The sequence below is a fragment of the Cicer arietinum genome, chromosome 5 (genome assembly GCF_000331145.2).
Source record: "Cicer arietinum cultivar CDC Frontier isolate Library 1 chromosome 5, Cicar.CDCFrontier_v2.0, whole genome shotgun sequence".
In the NCBI taxonomy this organism is placed as follows: Eukaryota; Viridiplantae; Streptophyta; class Magnoliopsida; order Fabales; family Fabaceae; genus Cicer; species Cicer arietinum.
This window is the reverse complement of record NC_021164.2, coordinates 61,361,206-61,383,175: the sequence shown is the minus strand read 5'-3', so window position 1 is coordinate 61,383,175 and position 21,970 is coordinate 61,361,206. Positions and strand designations below refer to the sequence as shown.

General features: G+C 34.4%; 1 protein-coding gene across 1 annotated transcript in view; it reads right to left on the bottom strand.

The window, feature by feature from the left end:
- Positions 1–8: 8 nt before the first annotated feature.
- Positions 9–21,970, bottom strand: part of LOC101496336 (callose synthase 10) — a 53,294-nt gene continuing 31,332 nt past the window's right edge. The window contains exons 32-51 of the mRNA XM_004501774.3: positions 17,332–17,466; positions 17,113–17,181; positions 16,839–17,010; positions 16,060–16,174; positions 13,717–13,836; positions 12,690–12,805; positions 12,504–12,587; positions 11,705–11,817; positions 11,270–11,322; positions 10,981–11,157; positions 10,838–10,885; positions 8,749–8,907; positions 7,624–7,737; positions 7,425–7,513; positions 7,170–7,328; positions 5,561–5,663; positions 2,740–2,859; positions 2,534–2,584; positions 2,218–2,400; positions 9–407 (exon numbers count right to left, since the gene is read on the bottom strand). Of these exons, the coding sequence (XP_004501831.1) occupies positions 171–407; positions 2,218–2,400; positions 2,534–2,584; positions 2,740–2,859; positions 5,561–5,663; positions 7,170–7,328; positions 7,425–7,513; positions 7,624–7,737; positions 8,749–8,907; positions 10,838–10,885; positions 10,981–11,157; positions 11,270–11,322; positions 11,705–11,817; positions 12,504–12,587; positions 12,690–12,805; positions 13,717–13,836; positions 16,060–16,174; positions 16,839–17,010; positions 17,113–17,181; positions 17,332–17,466 (2,417 nt within the window). The 3' untranslated portion in view covers positions 9–170. The remainder of the gene's footprint in view (positions 408–2,217; positions 2,401–2,533; positions 2,585–2,739; positions 2,860–5,560; positions 5,664–7,169; positions 7,329–7,424; positions 7,514–7,623; positions 7,738–8,748; positions 8,908–10,837; positions 10,886–10,980; positions 11,158–11,269; positions 11,323–11,704; positions 11,818–12,503; positions 12,588–12,689; positions 12,806–13,716; positions 13,837–16,059; positions 16,175–16,838; positions 17,011–17,112; positions 17,182–17,331; positions 17,467–21,970) is intronic.

Sequence of the window (21,970 nt, the reverse complement as noted above, 5' to 3'; positions counted from 1 at the left end):
TGAACCGCTGAACCATGCAAAACCAACAGATACCTATTAAAAAAAGCATATTCCATTCTCTTTTACACTTTAAATGTACAAGCAAGTCAACACTATACTACAAAAAATATACATCTCAAATATACATCTCAAATATACAAGCCCTATGGGATCACATATTACAGAGGGAGTTAAGCCTCAACATTAGCTTTGTTTCCAGAAAGGATGAGGGAGATTTCAAGCCCACGGCTGAAGGCTTGATTAAAGAGAAGGCGAGACTGGAAAGTGGAAATGAATGGAAACCATGATAAAAACGCTATCGGTGCAAAAATAATCATACCCATTCCAGCATCATACATTCTAGCAAACTCACGGACAGAATCCCACAAGCCAAGGCTCCTAACTATACTCTTCCATGTAATTGCTAACTGCAAGAGAGGAAAATTATATAAAATGTTACAAGTGGAAACTAATTTCAAATGCATAAACTAATTCTATTCAGGCACACGACCAAAACAATATAATGATTCCATATATACATATCGAGAGTCCCACTTTGAAAGTGATATGGCCTGAAAAATGTATATAAATGGGAGTCATCTCTCACCTTCCAAGCCAATCTTGTAGAATTTAAAGAAGGTATCAGACCATATCCAAGATCTCAAGTCACTCAAATCACGCTTGAGATGTCTTGTCCTAGGCATGACGGAGATGTATTGAGAGCCCCAAAAATGGACGTATCCTACTTATAGACACCTTTTCAGTTCATATCTCATTCAATGAGAGGTGTATTGAGAGCTCACATTAGATTGACTCAAGGATAGATCCTAAATTTATAAGGTCCTCTTAAGTCTGTATCCGGTAGAGATTGATACAACTTAGAAATGTGTTTATAAGTGGAAGAATAACTCACATTACATACTAGTTTTGTAGGATTGTGTTTTAGTCTAACCCAAACTCTAAGAGTACCAAACAAGTGTGACACGGATTTTGCAGTATTATTTTATGGTTTGACGAACTAAAAGCAAAGCCATATAAGCAATGCATTAAAAATCCCCAAATATGTTTACCAGCATAAGAAGACCGTGACCACATCATAATAATGTATAGTTAGACTATTTAATCCTCATAATTGGAGATGAACTTATTTTGCTTTTTAGAGATCAAGAAGAACCAGTTAATATAGCAATAGCATTTTGATTCTCTACTAAGTTACACTTGGAAGTTATGATAATACCATCCCTTAGACAAACATACTTTATCATAAAGGCTGTACAAATAAGGCATTCCTTATGGTTGACACTCTTTTTTAAGCTAAAATATTTGTTGGCTATGGGGGTTGAACACAAGACCTCTAAGACAATTCTCAATAGACCGTGATTTAGAGGTGCCAAATAAACTAGGAAACTTGCTTGCTGATAATTATTTTGTGTGCTTGCGGTCATTGTTGTTAGGAGCTAGATCTAAAGCGTAGGATCCTAAGATCTTACGCGTTCTACGGCATGAATAATGTTAGAGCGAAGGAAAGATCTTTGTACGACCTGGATCTATGGGCGCGCAGAGGAAGCGCATGGACGCGTAGGGGCGGCATTCCCCGTCGCGCTGGGTAGAGGTGTCGTTTTGACCCGTTTCGCAGTTTTGACCCGTTTCCGACCCGGTTGTAAAACCCTAGATCTGGCCCATTTTGCCCCTCTTCGCCTTCGTATTCTGCTTGCTTCCCATATAGAAAAGACACACGCACGAGGAGGAGAAGGCAGTAGCAGCAAACACGAAGATTTGAATGCAGCTTTGTTTTCTGTTCGTATTCCTCCGGGAATTGCATTATAAATCAAGATAAACGAAGCATTGTTCCTGTTCTGCAACTTCAATTAAATGTTTCACTTTCAGATTCCCTCCTTCTATTTCTTCTATAAATTCTTCTCATCTTAGATGATGGTGATATGTTTTGTTTTTTAGTTTGAGACAATGGTAATTTGTGTTTCAGCTAGTGATTTTTTATTGAACCAATGAAAATTTTTATGTTAAGGTTATTTTTCTTAATTTTATGGGATAATTTTGTCGATTTTGTGAGATCTTAAGATCCGCTTTACGATCCTACGATTTACGCTTTTTCTATACCCCAAAGATCTTAGGTAGGATCTAGAGTTTGACAACCTTGCTAGCAGTTATCCCACATTATCTCCATATTAATTCAACTCAAGAAAATTCACACAAAAATAAATCAAAACTCAAACTTACAGATAATATTCCCCATCCGGTAGGGATAAAAGCAAGAATGCTCGCAAAAAGGTCAGGTATCGTAAGTTGAGTAAAGACAACAACAAGACACACAGCTGCAACAAGGCCTATGGATACAACTCCCTGTGAAAATCTCAATACAAGCTGAAAATCAGCAGATTTTTTTGGGCTGTAGGTAAAGATCTGCAAAGCAAGGAAATATCATAAACCAAAGGTAAGGGTTGTGAAAATATATAAAGGGAAAGATAATTAAGATAGTTGCTCTACATAAAAAGAGAATATAAGAAAAGATAAAACTATCAGGAAAAATACAAACCTTAAATATCAAGACAATTCCAACCAATACAACCCATGAGAATCCATATATCTACAAAATAAAAAATAGTTAACCCACAAATAACAGAATCCACATGAGTATGACGTGTGATTTCCAAAGCCAAAGCAGTAATTTTATATAACACTTTTGTTATGACTATGTACATGATAACTATCAAATGCATAGAAAAAGACCAAAATGTTTACCGCAAGTGATGTGTCATTTCCAGTAAGATGTAGCTTATACACAACGCCATACTGAAACAAGAAGAACCTCACACTTAAAATCGTCTCCAAGATACGACCCCTCAAAGTTTGGATATGTACCTACAGAAAGAGTAACAGTCATAAGAAATTAATAGAGAAAGCATCAATGTGAAGGGTATAAATGTTGATTGGATTATTACATGTTAGTATTTAGTTTTTGTTATTTATTTAATGTTTGTGAGTTGTGACAGCATCCTTCACAAAAAGCATTCACATGGCACCATTTCTTGGTTACGTTTGGTAACCCCTCTACAATGAAGATAAAAATATACGAGCTCAATAATCCGGTCCATGTTTAAGTTATGGGATTACAGATAAAAGAAGCTTGAAAATAATTGATAATAACATGATTGTAACCTGATAATGAACATGATACTAACTTGATATAAAAGATCAAACACTAATCCCTATTTATAGGAATACAAAAACTAATCCCTAAATAAATAGGAACCAAAAATCAAATCATAATAATAACTAATATAAGAACTAATCCTAGGAGATAATCTAAGATGCTCTAAGATTACAAATTTATCCTATGAGATAAATTTATCCTATTGGAAGATATTTTCTTATATGGTAACACTTGTCATGTAGATTTAACAAAGCTTTATGGTGTTTGTAGATTACCTAACACATCTCTACTCTGTTTTTAAACTAGGACCAGCTATGAACACAACATATGCAGATATTTAAGGGTAGAAATAAGAGGGAGAAATCATAGATGGCTCAAAAGATAAACTATGATGAAACCTTGAGCCATATTAGACAAAATCAGATAAAATTTAATAATCATCGGGATATGAATGAATGACACCATAATAACAAAACAATGATTTAGAAGCCATTGAGAAAACTAAATTTGAGAAACCAACCTTTGATATGGCTTAGGTCGTAATATTTTTGTAGAAAGGCTTTGTCCAATTGAGGATTAGTTTTCAGTTTCCCATGTTCTTACTCTAATAAGGTTGGGCACATTTGAGTAATCAACTTAATGAAGCACTCATATATTAAGTTATTAAAGGAAGCTTAATCAAGCACTTATTCATAATCTATTTGGGGTCCTCATTGAAATAATATGAAAAACAACTTATAGATGTCTCATAAGTTATTATTGAGTTACTTAATGCTAATGTAAGTGTATATGTCATCAAACTAGTCTGAATAAGCTCTTCCAATTTAATATTGTTATTTAAGAATTTGGCTCAATTTTGGTTTTTGGATGATTCATATTCTAGTTTATAATATGAAAAGCTTTTAGGGAACTAGGCTATGTTGGGTTTATAGACCAATATAAACATTTGAGTCACTTTTACACAAACTCAGCACTATGCATTTTTGCATTGATCCAAAAACTCAAATGTAAATAGAAAGTAGGCAAAATTACATCTTGGGTCTTATATCTTATTTAGTTATAACACCTGCCCTTGATTTTTTTTGTTTTCTTGCCGTTTAGGTCCTTTATCTTTTCAAACATGCACAAGTAAATCCTTTTTTTTTCTTCATTTTTTATTTAAAAAATGCCGAGATGTCAAGCCACCGAGAATTATTACTAACAATTTTATTTTTTTAATTAAAAAATTAAAGAAACCCACCAAATCTTCTGCATTTCCATCCTTAATTAAACCCAGAAACATCTTCATCATTTTCTTCCTTTGAGTCCAATACTCAGATCTTCCAACTAACACACATCAGAAACACCTTTTCTCGTTTCTCATAAAAATTTGGATATTCTCTAGTTTTTTTTAGCTTAGTTTTCAATTTGTGTAGCTCCCTTTCTCACTATTTTGCTGGTTGAATCACTTTCTCCATACTCTGAGGTAACTGTTATTTTTTCAAAAAGATTAAATCTTGTAGCATTTTGTCTTGGTAAAGTTGCAAAATTTTACACTGATCTGTTTAACCATTTTCACTTTCTGGGGTTTTTTTCCACCAAATAGTAACCTTGAGCTTCTTTTGTAATCAAATAAATAAAAAATTAGGGTTTGTGCAAAAAGCCTTTTTTTCTTCAAGAATTTCACCTCAATTATTCTTAAATTCAAGTTTCCTCACAAACCCATTAACATGTAGCATGATTTTGGCAACATGGTGCTTTATTGCTGAAAAACTTGGATTTTTTTTTTTGCTTTTGAACCTAGTTGTTGTTATGTTGGAGATGATAATGAAGGCATTGGAAGCACCTAATGTGCCAAATGAATCCAACAAATCAGCAATAATAAACTACATAGAATCAACCTATGGTGAATTACCAGAAGCCCATTCATATCAGGGTACTACATAGAACCAGTTGAAAGAACAACTGCATGAAACTTGGGTGGACGTTTTTTTTCTTTAAGAGTTTCAGGATGAAGATTGTGAAGATTTTCTGGGTTTCTTTAAATTTTAATAAAAAAATGAAAAATTAATTATAATCCTATGCGGCTTGCCACCTCAAATTTTTTTTAATAAAAAATGAAAAAAAAATCATTAACTTGTGCACGTTTTAAACGGAAAAAGAAAAAAAAAAGATAAAGGTCATGGGGTTGGACAACTCAACTGGTTTGAGCTAAAGGTTGAAGGTTTGAAGTAAAAGGACCAGGGTTCAATACTAACAACACTAACATTTGCCTATTAAAAAAAATAAAATAAAGGACATCGGATGTAATTTTGCATAAAAAGTACTTACACACAATTTAGGTGAAAAAAGTCAATTCCTTTTTATTTTTATAACAATAGTGCAATGTCAATTCCTTTTTCTTTGTCAAGTAAAAAATAATAATGTTACCTGTTCTTCATCCCACCAAGACTCCCAACTATTTTCTCCCTTGACACCTACTCCTCCTTTGTAAAGGAGCCAACTTGTCCAATCATCAAAATCCTCCACAGTCCTGTGTACCAGCTAATCAAATTACACTTGCTCACATAATATAACAAATTCATCATCCTTCCTCTCAAAGAATTAGAGTAAAAACATATTTATTGAATTGAAATATGTTGGCAATACATCAGATATATATATATATATACTAGATTATTAAACAACCAAATCCTATTAGTGCTCATATATAACTAAATCCCTATGACTACTCATATATTACTGTTGAAGTTGTGGGATTTTAGAGAAAAGGAGAAGAGAAAATAATAAGAGTTTGAATATTATTGATAATAGTTTTATGCTAATTTTTATTACAAAAAACTCAATACTAATCTCTATTTATAGAGAAACATAGACCTAATCCTAAATAAGGAATAAATCATAATAATAATGAGAGATATTCTAAGATATCTCTATGATTATAAATTGATTCTAATAAATAATTTAACATACTCTAATATAATATAAAAGATATTATAAGATTTTTAATAATATTCTAACAATTACTAAACCTCTACTAGTACTCCTATACAACTGAATCCATATACTTGAGGGATATTAAACAGAAATAGATTTTGACACTTCCAAATAATGAAAAATGATATATTTAGAAATAAAAAAGCATCCAAATTAAAATCAAGAACTTCCATTATGATTCTTCAAATATACAAAACTGTCATCTCTTGATTCCTACGACAATAAATGCATCAAAAGGGTCTTTCAATGTCAACTTTTTATATCTAAATTGGCATTTCAGTCTTCTGACAACAAATACACCAAAATAACCGATTTGATGGAAAAAATTAACATTGATGTGAAGGACCAAAAATTAACATTTTCCTGGCAGGACCAAAATTGGTGTTTTTAATAAAAATATAAATCTATCCAAATGGAAGTTGTTGAAGTTTTAAGGTTTCAAATAAAGAAAGAAGTAGGAAATTTAAGAAAAGTGTTGAATTATGATTATGGTTTGACAGGTTGACATGATCAACAAAGAGGGATACATGTACGAAACGGTGTAAAGGTCTGAAACAATGTGACGGGTGCATGCAACAATGTTATGATGTTGGACAACTAGTGTTCAGTTGAGCTTAAAGAGGCACTTCAAATACGTATGTTGGTTAGAACTGACGATGGTAGTCGCCAGAAAACAAGTATGTTGTGGCTGAGAAGTGAATACAACAAGGAAAAGAAGGCTGAAGCCTGAGACAGGAGATGAGATATGGTTTTCGACAAATTTTCACCAATAAACAGTTGGCCCACAAGGTTTCATGGTTTAAGATCTCCGCTTGTTAGGTTCTAGATACCTTGTTGACAAAAAGAAAAGCAAGACATATGAATTACTCCACATGTATTAGTATAACATATAATAACTCTGATATATATAATTATATTGAATCACAATATATACAAAAATTAATGCTACGCAATTAACTATATTTCTTTGACACCAAACAACTATAACTACCATATTTACATTATTTCTAGCAGCAAGTAATTGTAACAGCAGGAAACTTACTTTTGCCACTCAAAACCGGAGGGGTTAAAAATGTAAGGAGCAAAAAGCCAAGAAATGACAAGGAACCAACTGCTAAGAGTTAGCAAAACATATGTAACAGCACCTCCCTCTGCATATCCATAAGCGATGTAAACTATAAGTAGCAGAGCTACTTCAAGCCTGTTGCATTGCACAGATATAATAACATCAATATCACTCAATTTACTTCGACATAACCAAAACAAATGGGAAAAGTATCATTTGACTTTTACTCACGCTTTGACAAAGTGGCTTCGAGAATAAAGTCTGTAATTTTCAGCAAACTTTATGTGACGGACAACAAACCCTCTACCAGTTGCTCGGTACTACAGTAAAAATCATTCACTTTCAGGTTGTCTTCATTTTTGAGTGACAGGTTATGTATTCTTAGTGCTCCAATAATAATAATTATAATAACAAAAATAATAAAACATACTTTAGCACCTCCGTGGAGAATAGTACGCCCAAAATAATGAGTTTTAGTTCCCAGTGAGAATGTGAAGAAGACAGAACACAGCTGAAGTTGCATTGTGATGAAACTGAAAACAGCCTGCAAACATTTTTCATGAGATATATGGACAATATTTAAGGCCACATAGAACAGAATATCTAGGTCGCTATTTTACAAATAAGACTTGGCAACCATTCGATTGAAGATATAGAATTAGGATTAAGGAGGAAGGAAAAGAAGAAAGACAAATGAAAGTAAGATACGTGTATGATGTGACACAGATGCATAGATACAGGAAAACTTTAAAATTCAGGATACTGGTGCAGCGTAGATATGTTTAACAATTTTATTTCTAAAACTTACATTTTTAATGAATAAGGAGTGGAAGTTTTTGTTTATCCAAAAAAAGTCATCCCATCTTGAAAAACAACATTTGTAGCGCAGTGGTACTGTGTTTTCATTTTACTTCATGATACCGAATTCTATTCTGCAATTGAGCTTATTTTTTGCAATTTTTACATTTTAACTAGTAATTGGTCTGGAAAAAGCAAGACATGGGCTCACTAAACAAGCCCATGACCCAGCTTATTAGATAACCTAACACCCGAACACTAAGTCCCGTAAAACAATATTCTCAACGCATAAAAAAGGTACCCGCCCCATGTGTTAATTTTTTCTTCTTGGTAGCGTTTTCTTCTCAAATCATCTTCATTTTTTTGTCTCATCTTTCTCTTCTCGTTTTTCTCCATCGTATTTGATGCCTGGTTTCCACTGTAGCCTTACCCAGACACATATTTAGGCAGATTGTGGCCATGTCAAAATGCATCTTATATTCTTATTGAAATAAAATAAATTAAAAATAATGGATGCTTATCGGACAGGTATTCACTATTCAAACATATCGAATGTATATTTATATCGGATACATGTCAAATATGGAATTATGTCAAATATGAAGTATCCAGATTTGGGTTTTATATTATAACCCCTAGGCTAATATTCTTATTTATATTATAACTGATAAAATTAAACCAATTTAAGTGAGAAAACAATCAAGAATGATATTCAGAGATGAAAAAAATATTATATTCTCAGACAACAAGGACTAACCTTCAGCAATCCCAATTCAAGTATAAAACCCATAATCATTGGTACTGCAGTAAAAACACCAATCTGAACCAAAAATTGAGCATTCAAAGCTGCATCAAGTGCTGTGTTACCCATCAGCTTTGCCTTTTCCGAGACAGCTTCATCAAGACCGGAAAACGCCTGAGAGCAAACATCATCAAGAAAACTAGTAACCTAACTATCACATGTGACATAACTGAAAACATGACTAAATGAGATATGTTCCATATTTTCAATAAGACACCTATCATACAAGCCAATGCATGCTTAAAGACAAACGTCATAAAAGAGATTTGTAAATTACGTAATCAAGGGAGAAACATAGCATGAAAATTAACAACACTCTCCCAACTGAGTTCCAACTCATTTTGCTTAAAAGTTTAGGATTTTAAGCCAGTGCAATCCCTAAGGACTTTACCATAATTGCAGCTTCCATATAAAAAGTACATGTAATATTTCAAATATCTTATAATATATTGATCATTTCTTAGATTAATATAGAGTACATTAGAAATTTAGAATACCTCTTAGGATTGGTTTCAACATTTCCTAATACATTGGGATTTATTTCCTTATTTAAATTAAAAGTCTAATATTACTACAAATAAGGATTATTATTGTCTTTTATAATGCATCAAACATATCATTCACGTCGGTGTCTGATAAATTTTAAATATCCCAAGTATTTCATTCCTTCCTCAATACCAAAACCCTATAACTTAAACAGTGTAAGTCGGTTAATCCTCATTATACAAGTAATATTTGTTGTTCCTCGGTAATTATTTTATCATATTACCCTTGGTGAAATGATCCCCTGTAACAGGTTATAGAAGGGGTAAGAAAAAATAATTACAGTTTGATGTTATTCCATTAGATTAAGCACTGGTGTCAGCTTTTGATAATAAGTAACTCCTAAGGTCCCATTTGATGGACATGATAAGAGACATGATAGGAATTAGTTAACATAATTTGTTTGAATTCAATGTTTGATGAACCAACATAATATTATAAATTAATCCAGAATTCTATCGTATCATGTCCCTCTGGTTGAAATTTCTATCATGAATATGGGTTAGATTAGAAACCAATAGGATAGGATAATAACAGTAATTAACTCAATTACACTTATAAAATATAATTTAAAATATAAAATTGAAATATAATAAAATATAAATATAAAAATATAAATCTAATCAAATATGAATATAAAAATAATTAATAGAATTTGATATTAAACTTAAAAATAAAATATTAATAATTAATTTAAAAAATATTTATGATTTCATCACAAGGGTAGTTTTACATTTTTATATAATTTAATAAATTAGTATTCGAAATTATAAAAATATGAAAATTAATTGAAATTTTAAAATAAATTTAATTTATATCATATCTTTATGTACATTATAACAAATAAAATAGAATTATTTGGTTACTTATGATTTTTTTTTTAAATTTAAATTGTTTATTTGGTAGTGTCAATGGATAGTTTAAAATATAAAATTATTTCATTACTTATTTAATTTTTTAGTATTTTTTTGTTAATTTATAATATTTAAAATATAATAAATTAATTTTTTTAAAAAAACTAATGTGTAATTGTTCACAATAGTAATTTTGTTAATTAAATATAATATCTATTACATCATATCATGTAAGATGTGTATCAAATATATGACAAAATTAAATGTTGTTAGCATGTTAGTTATCGTGTGTCTATCAAACACATGATACGATAATGTTTATCATGTCACTATCCTATCATATCCTTATCTAGTTTTATATCATATCATTTTTCTATCCTATGCTGCGCATAAAACTGGCCTTAAGAGATTACCTAACATACTTTGTAAAATCATATCAGGGTATTATCCAACAGACAGATACATATAATACAACTAATTTGCTAATGGAGGGCAGAATATAAAATTGGTTGGAAGGGGGAGTAACTACAATATAACCAGGATAACACTGTATCCTTTGTAACGTACAACAACAAAAAATAGTCCACTCAAAGTCATGCAAAAATGGTGAAACATAGCATAAAGTCGAACAAATCTTAAGAGTTTACCAGGTATGCTCTTCCATATAGAAATATATACACTGTGAGGACTGTCATCTACATTATAAAAAATCAGATTAAGTTAATGAACAACCAAACACATTCAACAACGCCACATTTTCCAAGAAAGAAATGAGAACTAAGAACAATACCATGGTACAGAGATAATAACCAACAGTTGTGAAATAGAAAGAGAGCATTCTGAAAAAATCAAACAGTTGTCCAAGCCTGTAAATATCCCTGCTAAGCACTTGCTCTCCATTACCACCTGCTACTTTCCCTTCAAAGAGAGCAATCTGGTTTAAACCAACATCCCTTCCCTTTCCAACCTAATGAAGGTAAGAGCAATAACAAATGAGACAGTTACATGCAGCTGAAACGAGAATATATACATGGTGTGTGACATTTCCTGGTTATACATGGTGTACTCAAATAATCAACCTGAATGTATTCATGGTGTGTGATATTTCCAAGCCGCAACGTAGAGTTGAAGCCTGCACAGTATATTTATTTCTCAATTTCACAGGAATAATCATATAGAACAAAAACATATAAATGGAAATATTAAAAAGAGATCTTAAAAAATTCCATAATCATGGTGTTTGACAGATGGCAATAACAGATAGGCCCCAATCTTAGTGTACTTTATAGTATTAATTTTAAATTGCACATCGGTTATATAATGCATCTCCTGAAACTAGCATAATGGCATAACTAGAACCTATGTGTCAGCTATACCAACTTCTACCAGCTAAGCACTGAAGATTAATACTCTTAGTTACACTACTTATATTGATGTATACACTACTGAGCAAGAAAATATCCATATCAATAAATAAATATAAGCAAGGATTACAAATACCATTCTTTACCCACCAGCATATATATCTTCACTAATATTAATAACACGTGAAGCTTTACTAATGCCTCCTCGAGTTATGTGAAATATTCTGTCAAATACATCTGGGTGCCCATAGTGCATACGGACTCTGCAAGAATTTTCCCAACCACAAATAAAAAGCAATGAATGTAAGACATGACAATCTAAATAATAAAAGCTCTAATTAGCATTGTTTGGGGATGCTGGCAATGGAAGCTTTAAGACTGAGTTCCATAAAGCACACGTTTAACAGATGCTACTAAAGTTAATGACCTACAAGTTAAGAAATGCAATTGAAGTCCTTATATTAAATGTCTGTTAACAATATTCTCTCTTATTAATTATGTATGTTTAGTCACGTATAGATAAGAGTATATAATTTGACCTGAATTACAAAAACGATAACTAAATAGGAATGCAAATTTTCTTCTAAAACAACACTTATCTATAGCGCAGTATGATAAAACGACCAGGGACAGAATGGAACCTCTTATTCATATAGGTAAAATCGTCAAAGATTTAAAATGGAGCTTCTTAAACGCTTTAATCCTAATCCTCAGACACATAAAGCAGTATGATAAAATGACCAGGGACAGAATGAACTTTGTGCACGTATTTGTGTATATTTGAGCATCTCAACCAAATTGTATTCTCTCTTCTATTGTTCAGATATATGTAACAAGCTATATTTGATCATCCTTATATTAGAGGGTGTAGTTTAAAAAATTATGAGTTAACCAATCACTTCCATTAATTTTGACATGTGCAGACCATCAGCACTAAACACAAACTTACTTGAGAGGATTTGCTAAAACACGTTGGGCCAAGGTTACAAAGCTAGTTTCTTGATTGGACATGAACCAAGCCAAGGATGAAACACTGCAGAAGCATCAGCATGCAATATGTAAGCAAATGAGAGGGGGGACAAAAGGCCAATAGTTTCACTTCATTTATTGAATTTCTAAAGGGAGAATGCCTAACCTTCCCGTAAAAACATGTTCCCTCACTCCAAGAATGCTTGGAGGGCGAAGGCCGTGATCTGCGTGAAACTCCTCAAGAAGATTTCTCATTTTCATTGCCTCCTCAAGATAATTGTCCTGTCAAACAAAACGTATCCAATTAAGATGTTTGATAAAACTTTTTCCAGTTACTTTTTCATTAACAAATATTTATTTGACGGAATGCAAGATATTTCTCCACTAAATATCTTTAGTCCCAAAACCTAACATAGGCTGGTGAACCAAATATTAATCCAAGACCAGTAATATGTTGGAACCTGCATTGACTAGAGATATGGCCAAGTAGTGGGTTGGACAATTCTCATTTCTGGAGCTAGCTTATAGATTGAATTAGGCCTAGCCGACCCAAATTCTAAGAAGATAACAAAGCTTCTCCTAGATCTGTTATTGGGCCACCCGTAAATGTCCAAGCTTTAAAGGTGTGACATGAGGAGTGTGTTTTGAAATGTCACACTCACGAAAGAGATATGACCAAAGTAGTCCATATAAGGCTGAAAAGAGAATCAAATATCTTGATCGAATACAGATCCAGGATAAACTTTGATACCATCTTAAAAGTTGGAATAAGGACTAACTCAACCCCTCAAAACTAGATTATAAGGTGAGGACTACCAAAGCCTTTTAAGCATTACATTATATCTCTTTCCAATGTGGGATTTTAAAAAGTTTTAATCTGTTTGTTGCAGTACAATATATTTAGAACTTTCAGAAAGAGAATTTGTGAATTGACATGAAAACAATTTGATTATTGATTCAGTTGATAACAATCACATATCAGTAATATTTATAGAGTCTGCAATTTTAACTAACTACCGACTATACTAAATAATAACTGTTAGTTAACTCTAGTACTCATAGCTGGTCTAGAACATTCTAGAATACTTCATGACCAGTACACTACAAGACAGCAAATTACCATTAAACAATGTTCTCATGCATAAAAGTTGAAGAGATAGAAACAGCAAATTATCATTATACAATGTTCTCACCTGATTCATGTCGATAGTTTGAAGCGCATCACCACGAGTGAATATTATAGCATGGTTTTGGTTTTCAGGCTTTCCTTCACCAAGCTTTGGATCGCCAGGAAGTTTGATAGAATATATTTCCTTTATACAAGAACGTTAAAAACTCGTCAACAAAAAGACAACACTTAATACAAAAATAATACTTAAACGACTATATTTAAATAACAACTTAGTAATCCTCAGAGCAAGAATACAATATCCGAAAATAGCACCACAAATTCGATTCTGTAATGACAGACAAAGCATTCAATCAAAAACAAATAACAACATTGACACAGAAAATAAAAAGGAAGAGTAACAAAAGAGTTTAGGTGTTACAAACCATTTGATACGGATGCTAACATCTAGAAATAAATTATAAAGCGCTTATAAAGTTTAGACTAAATATGGAAGAGAGTCGCCAAAGCCAAGAGTAAAAGGGAAACAACAATAACGTATCACCTAATCAAAGTAACTAAAGAAGGAGAAAGAGGCAACAAAAAAGTGTTAAAAAACCAAAAGGTTGCATAACAATGAATTCGAGAGAAAATCACCTAGAAATAGTTTGTGTAGTGCGCCAAAGAGAGGCAATAAACAAAAAACAATAATTGTTCCACAGTAACTACTTAATTCACTGTTTCCTTGCACAAATGTATAGAAACAGAAAACAGAATGAAAATAAGGTCGCAATTTTGTAATTACAACAGAAAACAAAATGGAAACAGAAAACAATTTCTCAAACCGAACCGGCCAAAAATGATCTTAAATTGAAACAACAGTACACCTATGTTGTCAACACCGGATTGCGGAGCAATCGACTGCAAAACTTGGATTACAGGATTGCAGGATGGTCGCTATTCAAAAATTAAAAAGATATTCATTACATGAAATATTCATACTTGGCAACAAAAAGTCATAGGTTTTAAGCAAAATACAATTAAATACCAACAAAAATGAATAGTTATCTAATTATATATTTTAAAATAATATTTATCAAATTATATGTTTTATTTTAGCGAAGGAATAGCTTCCAATTCCAGGCCCAAACCTTATCTCCTTCTTTAGGCCGATGCTAGTAGCAAATAAACAGTCACGCATCAAACACCCTAGCTACTAAAAAAAACCCAGCCACTAGCAAAACCTAGAAACAGAGTTGCCTCACTGGAAAACCAAAGAGCTGGGCAGAAAACTCAGATTGCAAGAAAACGCAAGTGAGTCTGGGAAGGAGGCTGATGAAGGCAGCTCTGAAATGATGGCGGCTGACAAAGGCAGGGGTTCGGACGATGCGGCTGATAGCTGCCATTCGCACAAAGGAGGGAGAGTGAAGAAGAAAGCAGAGATAAGGTGAAGAAGAGGAAGAACGAAAGTCTCGCATTGCACTGCCCGATAACCTTAAAATACCCCTGTAACAGTTCCATTTTGAGGTTATTTTAGGATTTTCAAACCCTAAAATAAACGCATACAGGAGTGCTGCAACAGTTGCAAAAAGAAAAACAATTTCCAGCTGTGTTCAACAGTTGCCACTCTGTTCTGCGTCGGCTGCAGTCTGCCAGAGCAGCTTGCAACCATTCTGCTAAATGGCAGATTCTCTTTCGATTTTCCTCCTCCATCACTGGAAACCAAAATAGTTCCCACACTGCAAACTCTGATCCATGCAGATCCAATTTCCACTTGTAATCGACCTGCAAGCTACAGTGCACTATTTTCTCCCTACTCTGCACCATCACTGGTGCTGACGACCAGCCCATCCATTTGTACGGTAATCTTTTCCAACATAATCACAAAGAAGTTGGATGATATGAACATCATCAAGTGGAAGCAGCATGTAGAACTGGTTCTGATGGTGCATAATCTTCGGTAGTTTATCTGATAAACTTATCGATACGCAAATTCTACAACAATTTCTCTCAGCCATAGATCGAGATCTAGGGTTTGAGAATCCTTCTTATTGTGCTGGCAAACTTTGGAAACAATTGCTGTTGTCTTGGATGCAATTCTTGTTTGTTTCCTTTCTCTCGCAAGTTAATGATATGGGAGCGAATTCAAAATTACTTTCAAACTCAGTCAAAAACAATAAACAGCAACACAGAAGCATTCATCACAATTTAGGGATAAAAGCAGTCCCCAATATCTTATAAATAGGAAGATTTTTAGTACATCGCCCAAGCCAACTGTGGAGATTCAAAAGTTCAATTATTTTAAAGCACAAATATTCACACAAGCCTATAACATCAGATTTTAAAACATGAACAGTCACCACTAACAAGTGAATGCTTAAGACAATATAATGAGTAAAAAGTGGAACTAGTGAAAGTTTTTTTCCACCTGATCCTTTCCGTTTATATCGGCTTTGACAAGCTTTGAGTAAAACACCCGTGGGGTGCTTCCATCGGTTGTACTTTCGTCGACATGAATAAAAGCAACTCGGAGACCCTCATTCCTGATAACAAAGACAATGGTTTAATTTAAGTAAAATTATTTTTTTAAAATCAAGCAATAACAAATAACTTATGCTTTCTAAATGCAGATATAACAAATGCACCAGCATCACATTTTGTAATCTAAAATGCCACAAACAAAATGGCATTCATTAACAAACAAATTAACGATTTCAATGCTACCAGTGAACACCACAGGAACGATACTAATAGCAAATGATTTCCAGAGGAAAATGAGAGATAAAAAGGGAATGTGATCAAACATATTAAGAGAAAATATGAGATCAATTATTTGAGAAAATGTTCCACTAAGAAAGATTATTTAATCTTCTGAGGTCTAGTATTTATAATATCTCTGGTAGCACTTTCCCAACAGAACTCTAACTGGCTATCCAACGGTTTTTCACAAATAAAATGGAAGTGCAAACCTATCACAACAGAAAAGATGCAGCAAATACACACGCAAACAAAAAGACCCTCAAATTTCAAATGTGCAATTGACATTCGGTGGCATCTAAAGCAAACTTCATACATTCAATAAAATATTCAGGATGCCAGTCATGCTTGACTACCATTATGTACTATGCTATTATCACACAGATATCTATATAAATACATTATCATACTGTCAGTATTGATACTAAATACAAGCACTCAATTTGATACCTCTGCAACAACAGAGCAATATCAGCAGCTTCTGGTGCCTTTCGCTGCTTTTGTTGACCATAAATTTGACATGACACAACATAAGTAAACTTCAAATCTGCCTGTGCCCGTGATTCACGTGACGATTCAAAACCTTGACTTGTAACGAAGTTGTTTTGAGAATAATTGTCCACTATCGATACACAAGATGTCAGCAAATATACATGCCAAACTTAATTAGAACAATAAAAAACAGAAAATCACAGTGCAACGCAGAAAGTTCTCATTTAACTACCTCCCAGTGATCTGCTCTCCAGATAGCTCTGCAGCATCAAAGCTCTCCTGTAATACATCATACCACGCACTGCAAAACAAAAGATGAAGAGATTGATGAAACATCAGCGTGGTGTTCAGGGAAGAAACCAATATTACTGGAAATACAATAGTTAAGCATCAATTTATAATGAATGGAAACATAAACTAAGACAGATAGGATATGCCACTGATTAATAACCTGTTCTAGCCAGAGTCTGCCCTCGATAAGATACCCAAAAACGAAGTTCCAAAGAGTCAATAGAACTTTCTTGAATTTCAGCATCCTCAGTAGACAAATCTCGACCAATTCTTTCAAGAAAGTTGTCCCATTCATCTGCAATATAAAGTGGTTCAAATTCAGTCCCAAAACGGTAAGGTTCAAGATAACAAAAATCATTCCATGTCCATCCCCAATCCGCCAACATATAAAGCTTTTCATGCAATTCCTTCTTGGGGAAGGGAAACACAATAGGGTAATAATGAAGATTCAAGGCATAACGATAAATGAATAATTTTTCTGAGTCAAATGTAAATACAAATCTAACAAGGACAGAAACAGCCTCCATTCAATCAATCTTTGAGAAAGATAACATTGTAATGCTGTTTTAGTGTTTGTTAAAATATTATATTAGTATATAAATAAAGAATTTTGTCTGTTTCCTGCCATTATATTTGTTTATTACTCATAGTCTATATAAAGAACTTTCGTTGTGTAGTTGAATGTCTCTCAATATTTTCTTTTAATTTAACATGGTATCCAGAGCTTATTGAGAGACGACCCTAATCTCCAACTACCCGGTGGACCCACGGTCTCAACTTCGATTCCCCAGACACTGTATGTGCTACGTTGTTCTCTTAATCTTTATTTTCCAGCCGTCACGCTCGGCCGTCACTGCCGTCGTTCTCTCCGACGACCTTTTTCGGCAAACGACCACTCCAACAGTGGCATACACCCCAGATTGGTCCAACCCTCAATGCGCGTATACAAACATCACAAACGCCGCCACTCTCCCTGCGCGTCAGATCCACGCGCATCCCACTGCCACCGCGTATTACAGCGTGTCTAGCAGCCATTCACGACGCAACTTCTTCTATTGCACTCGCCTCAGCCTTCTGATTCCATCTTTGCCCTCAATTTTCAGTTTGGAGTCATGGATATACGCGTTTCAGTTTAAACAGCCCCTTTTTCTCCGGTTCGGACGCGCTTTCTGCTACTCTCTACAAACCATGACGTCTCTATCTGAAACAAAGAGCATCTTTACCAACTACATCACCTCTCCTCTATCTGTCGAAAAATTGAATGGATCAAATTATGACAGTTGGGCAGCCGACATCAAACTCTGGATGCTTGGTCAAGGTTACCAGGACCATCTCACTAAACATTCTGAAAAGGAGGTTGCGACGAAACATCAAAATGGAAACAGACTGATGCTCAGTTGTGCATTGTCATTATGTCTACACTTCATCCAGACGTTAAACCGATTTTTCGTCCACATCTCACGTGTGAACCGGTTTGGAGTCAGGCAAAGGTACTATACACTACTGACACTCAACGTCTCCATGGAGTTTGCCACCACTTGCTGAATATCATTACTCCGAAGACAATAGACGGCTCAATTTCTTCATATATTGGCACCGTTCGTAGTGCACTTCATGATTTTAATGAGTTTTTCCCTCCCGCTGCAAGTAATCCAGCTGTACAAAAGAAGGAGTTGGATCAACGCAACACCTTCTTCATGTTTCTTGCACTCTATGGCCTGTCCCAGTAGTACTCTGCAACCCGTGATCAAATTTTGGAGTCAATTATTGTTTTGGATATGTCTACTACCTCAGTGATCCTCCTTCGAGTACCAGCAAAACATCCAACTGAGTCCTATATTACTTCAACTCTGGTGACACTGTTACCCTTGCATCTCTGGGACATAATCAGAGTCGCTCTCTAAGACTCGTCCCAAATGTGAGTGTTGTAATTGACTTGAAAACACTATTGACTTGGTAAGCCTTCATCTGCAATAAATGCAACTCTGCTGACCCGTCTACCACTATTCAGACTACACCATCACCGCATGACTCCCCGGCAAATTATGAAGATTTTCTCCTATGGGTTCAGAGTCATCCGAACTCTAGTTCAACTACGTCGATTGAACACATTGGTAATTCATTTGTATACCTCTCTCACTCATCTTCTCTCGGCCCTTGGGTTCTAGATTTTGGTGCATCTGATCATGTAATTGGTAATAAATGTCTCTTTTCTTCTCTCTCTACATCTGGTTTTTTACTGACTATAACTTCTACCAATGGCTCTCAAACTCGGTCTTAAGAGGTTGGCATTGTCCAAATTATCCTTTCCATTTCAGTTGCATTTGTTCTATATGTACCTGGATGTCCTTTTAATTTACTTTCAGTTAGTCGATTGACTCGGTCCTTTGATTGTATTATTACTTTCACTAATAATAATGTTACCTTGCAAGACCGGAGCTCTGGACGGACGATTGGCATCGAATGTGAGTCTCAAAGTCATTATTACTCTCGTTGTATGTGGTTATTTTTAATGAAAAATAGATCTGAACTGTTCTGTATTTTTAAGCAATTTTATCAAGAAATTAAAACTCAATTCGGTGTTTCTTTTATGGCTTCCAATGGAATTATTCACCAAACGTCATGTCTTCATACACCTCAACAGAATGGAGTAGTCGAACGCAAAAATCAGCATCTTATGGAAACCACCCAAACCTTACTTCTCCATGGTAATGTTTTATTCTGTTTTTGAGGGGATGTAGTCTTAACGGCATGCTACCTTATCAATTGTATGTCGTTTTCTGTCCTTGATGGCAATATCCTTCATACGATCCTCTTTCCCCATACCTCTCTTCACTCACTACCTCGTCGTGTCTTAGGGTACACGTGTTATGTTCACAATTTATCTTCAAGTCTGGACAAACTGTCTCGGATATCATCGGTCCCAAAAGGGCTATCGTTGTTATTTTCCTAAACTATACCGATACGTTACATAAGTTGATGTTACATTTTTCGAGTCTGTACCATATTTTGAACGACCCATATATCTACTGGGCCCCATCAGGAAAATATAGACAAACCTCCTTAGGTAGTTATCTTTATTTCACCCACACTTATTCCTATTGAACAATTCGAGTCTGCCACCCAACCTCCACGACCACTACAAACATATCACTGTCATCGCCCGAGCTCCGTTGTACCTGTTCATGTTCCCAACCTCCACGACCTTCCCATTGCTCTTTGTAAGGATATTCGAACAACACGTAATTCATCTCCTCATTATATTGATTTGTGTTATTATTGGCTTTCCCCTTAGATTACACTTGCTTGTCTTATTTGTCTTCTGTTTCAATTTCAAATCTCTAGGTGAAGCATTATGTCACCCTGAGTGCAGGCAAGCAATGCTTGATGAGATGTGTACTCTACAAAGCAGTGATACTTGGGAATTGGCCCTTTACGTCATGGGAAGTCTTTCGTAAGTTGTCGTTGGCACTATATGGTAAAGGTTGGTCCTAATGGTAAAATTGATCGATTTAAGGCTCGCTTGGCGGCCAACAGATATACTCATATTTTTTTGGTTGGATTACAGCGATACATCTACGTTGTTGCCAAAATGGATTTGTCAGACTATTTTTCTCCATTGTAGCAATTCGACATTGGTCACTCCATCAACTTGACATTAAAAATATCTTTTTGCACAGTGATCTTGAAATGAAATTTTTTATGGAGCAATCACTAGGGTTTGTTGCTCAGAGGGAATCTTCCACCATGGTTTGTCGGTTACACAGGTTATTTATGGTCTTAAACAGTCTACTACAGCTCGTTTGGCAGATTCAACTCGGTAGTACAAGAGTTAGGTATGATTCGTAGTGAAGCTGACCACTGTATATTTTATCGTCACTCAGCCCAATGGTGCATCTATCTTATTGTTTATGTGGATGACATTGTTATAACTGGTGATGATCAGCAAGGAATACTCCAGTTGAAACACCTTTCAAATCAGTTTCAGACTAAAGACCTCGGTAAACTCTGTTATTTTTGGGGTATTGAGGTAGCCCAATCCAAAGATGGCCTTGTAATTTTACAAAGAAAATATGTTATGGATATTCTTGAAGAAACAGGTCTATTAAAAGTCAAGCCAATTGATACTCATATGGATCCAAATGTCAAAACTCCTACCTAATTGGGGGAGCCTCTATCAGATTCAAGAATATATAGGAGAATGGTTGGAAAATTAAACTATCTCACAGTCACTTGTCCTGACATTTCCTTCGTTGTTAGAGTGGTAAGCCAGTTCTTAAATTCTCCTTGCCAAGAACATATAGATACTGTAATTCAGATTCTGAAATACATCAAAAGTGCACCTGAAAAAGGTCTCATTTATGAAGATAGAGGACATACTCACATAGTTGGTTACTTAGATGCCGACTGGGTAGGCTCATCCATTGATAAACGATCCATTTTCGGGTATTGTATACTTATCGAAGGAAATTTAATACTTGGAAGAGCAAGAAACAAAATGTTGTTGCATGATCCAGCGTTGAGGCACAATACAGGGTCATGGTACTAGTAACATGTGAACTCATCTGGTTGAAACAGTTACTGAAAAAACTTCAATTTGAAGAGGTCAGCCCAATGACACTAATATGTGATAATCAAGTTGCATTGCACATTGCCTCAAATTCTATTTTTCATGAAAGGACCAAACATATTGAGATAGACTACCATTTTGTTAGAGAAAAGATTGAATCGAGCGACAGATGGCAGATGTTTTTACAAAGTCATTGTGAAGTCCTAGAATTAGTTATATATGTAATAAA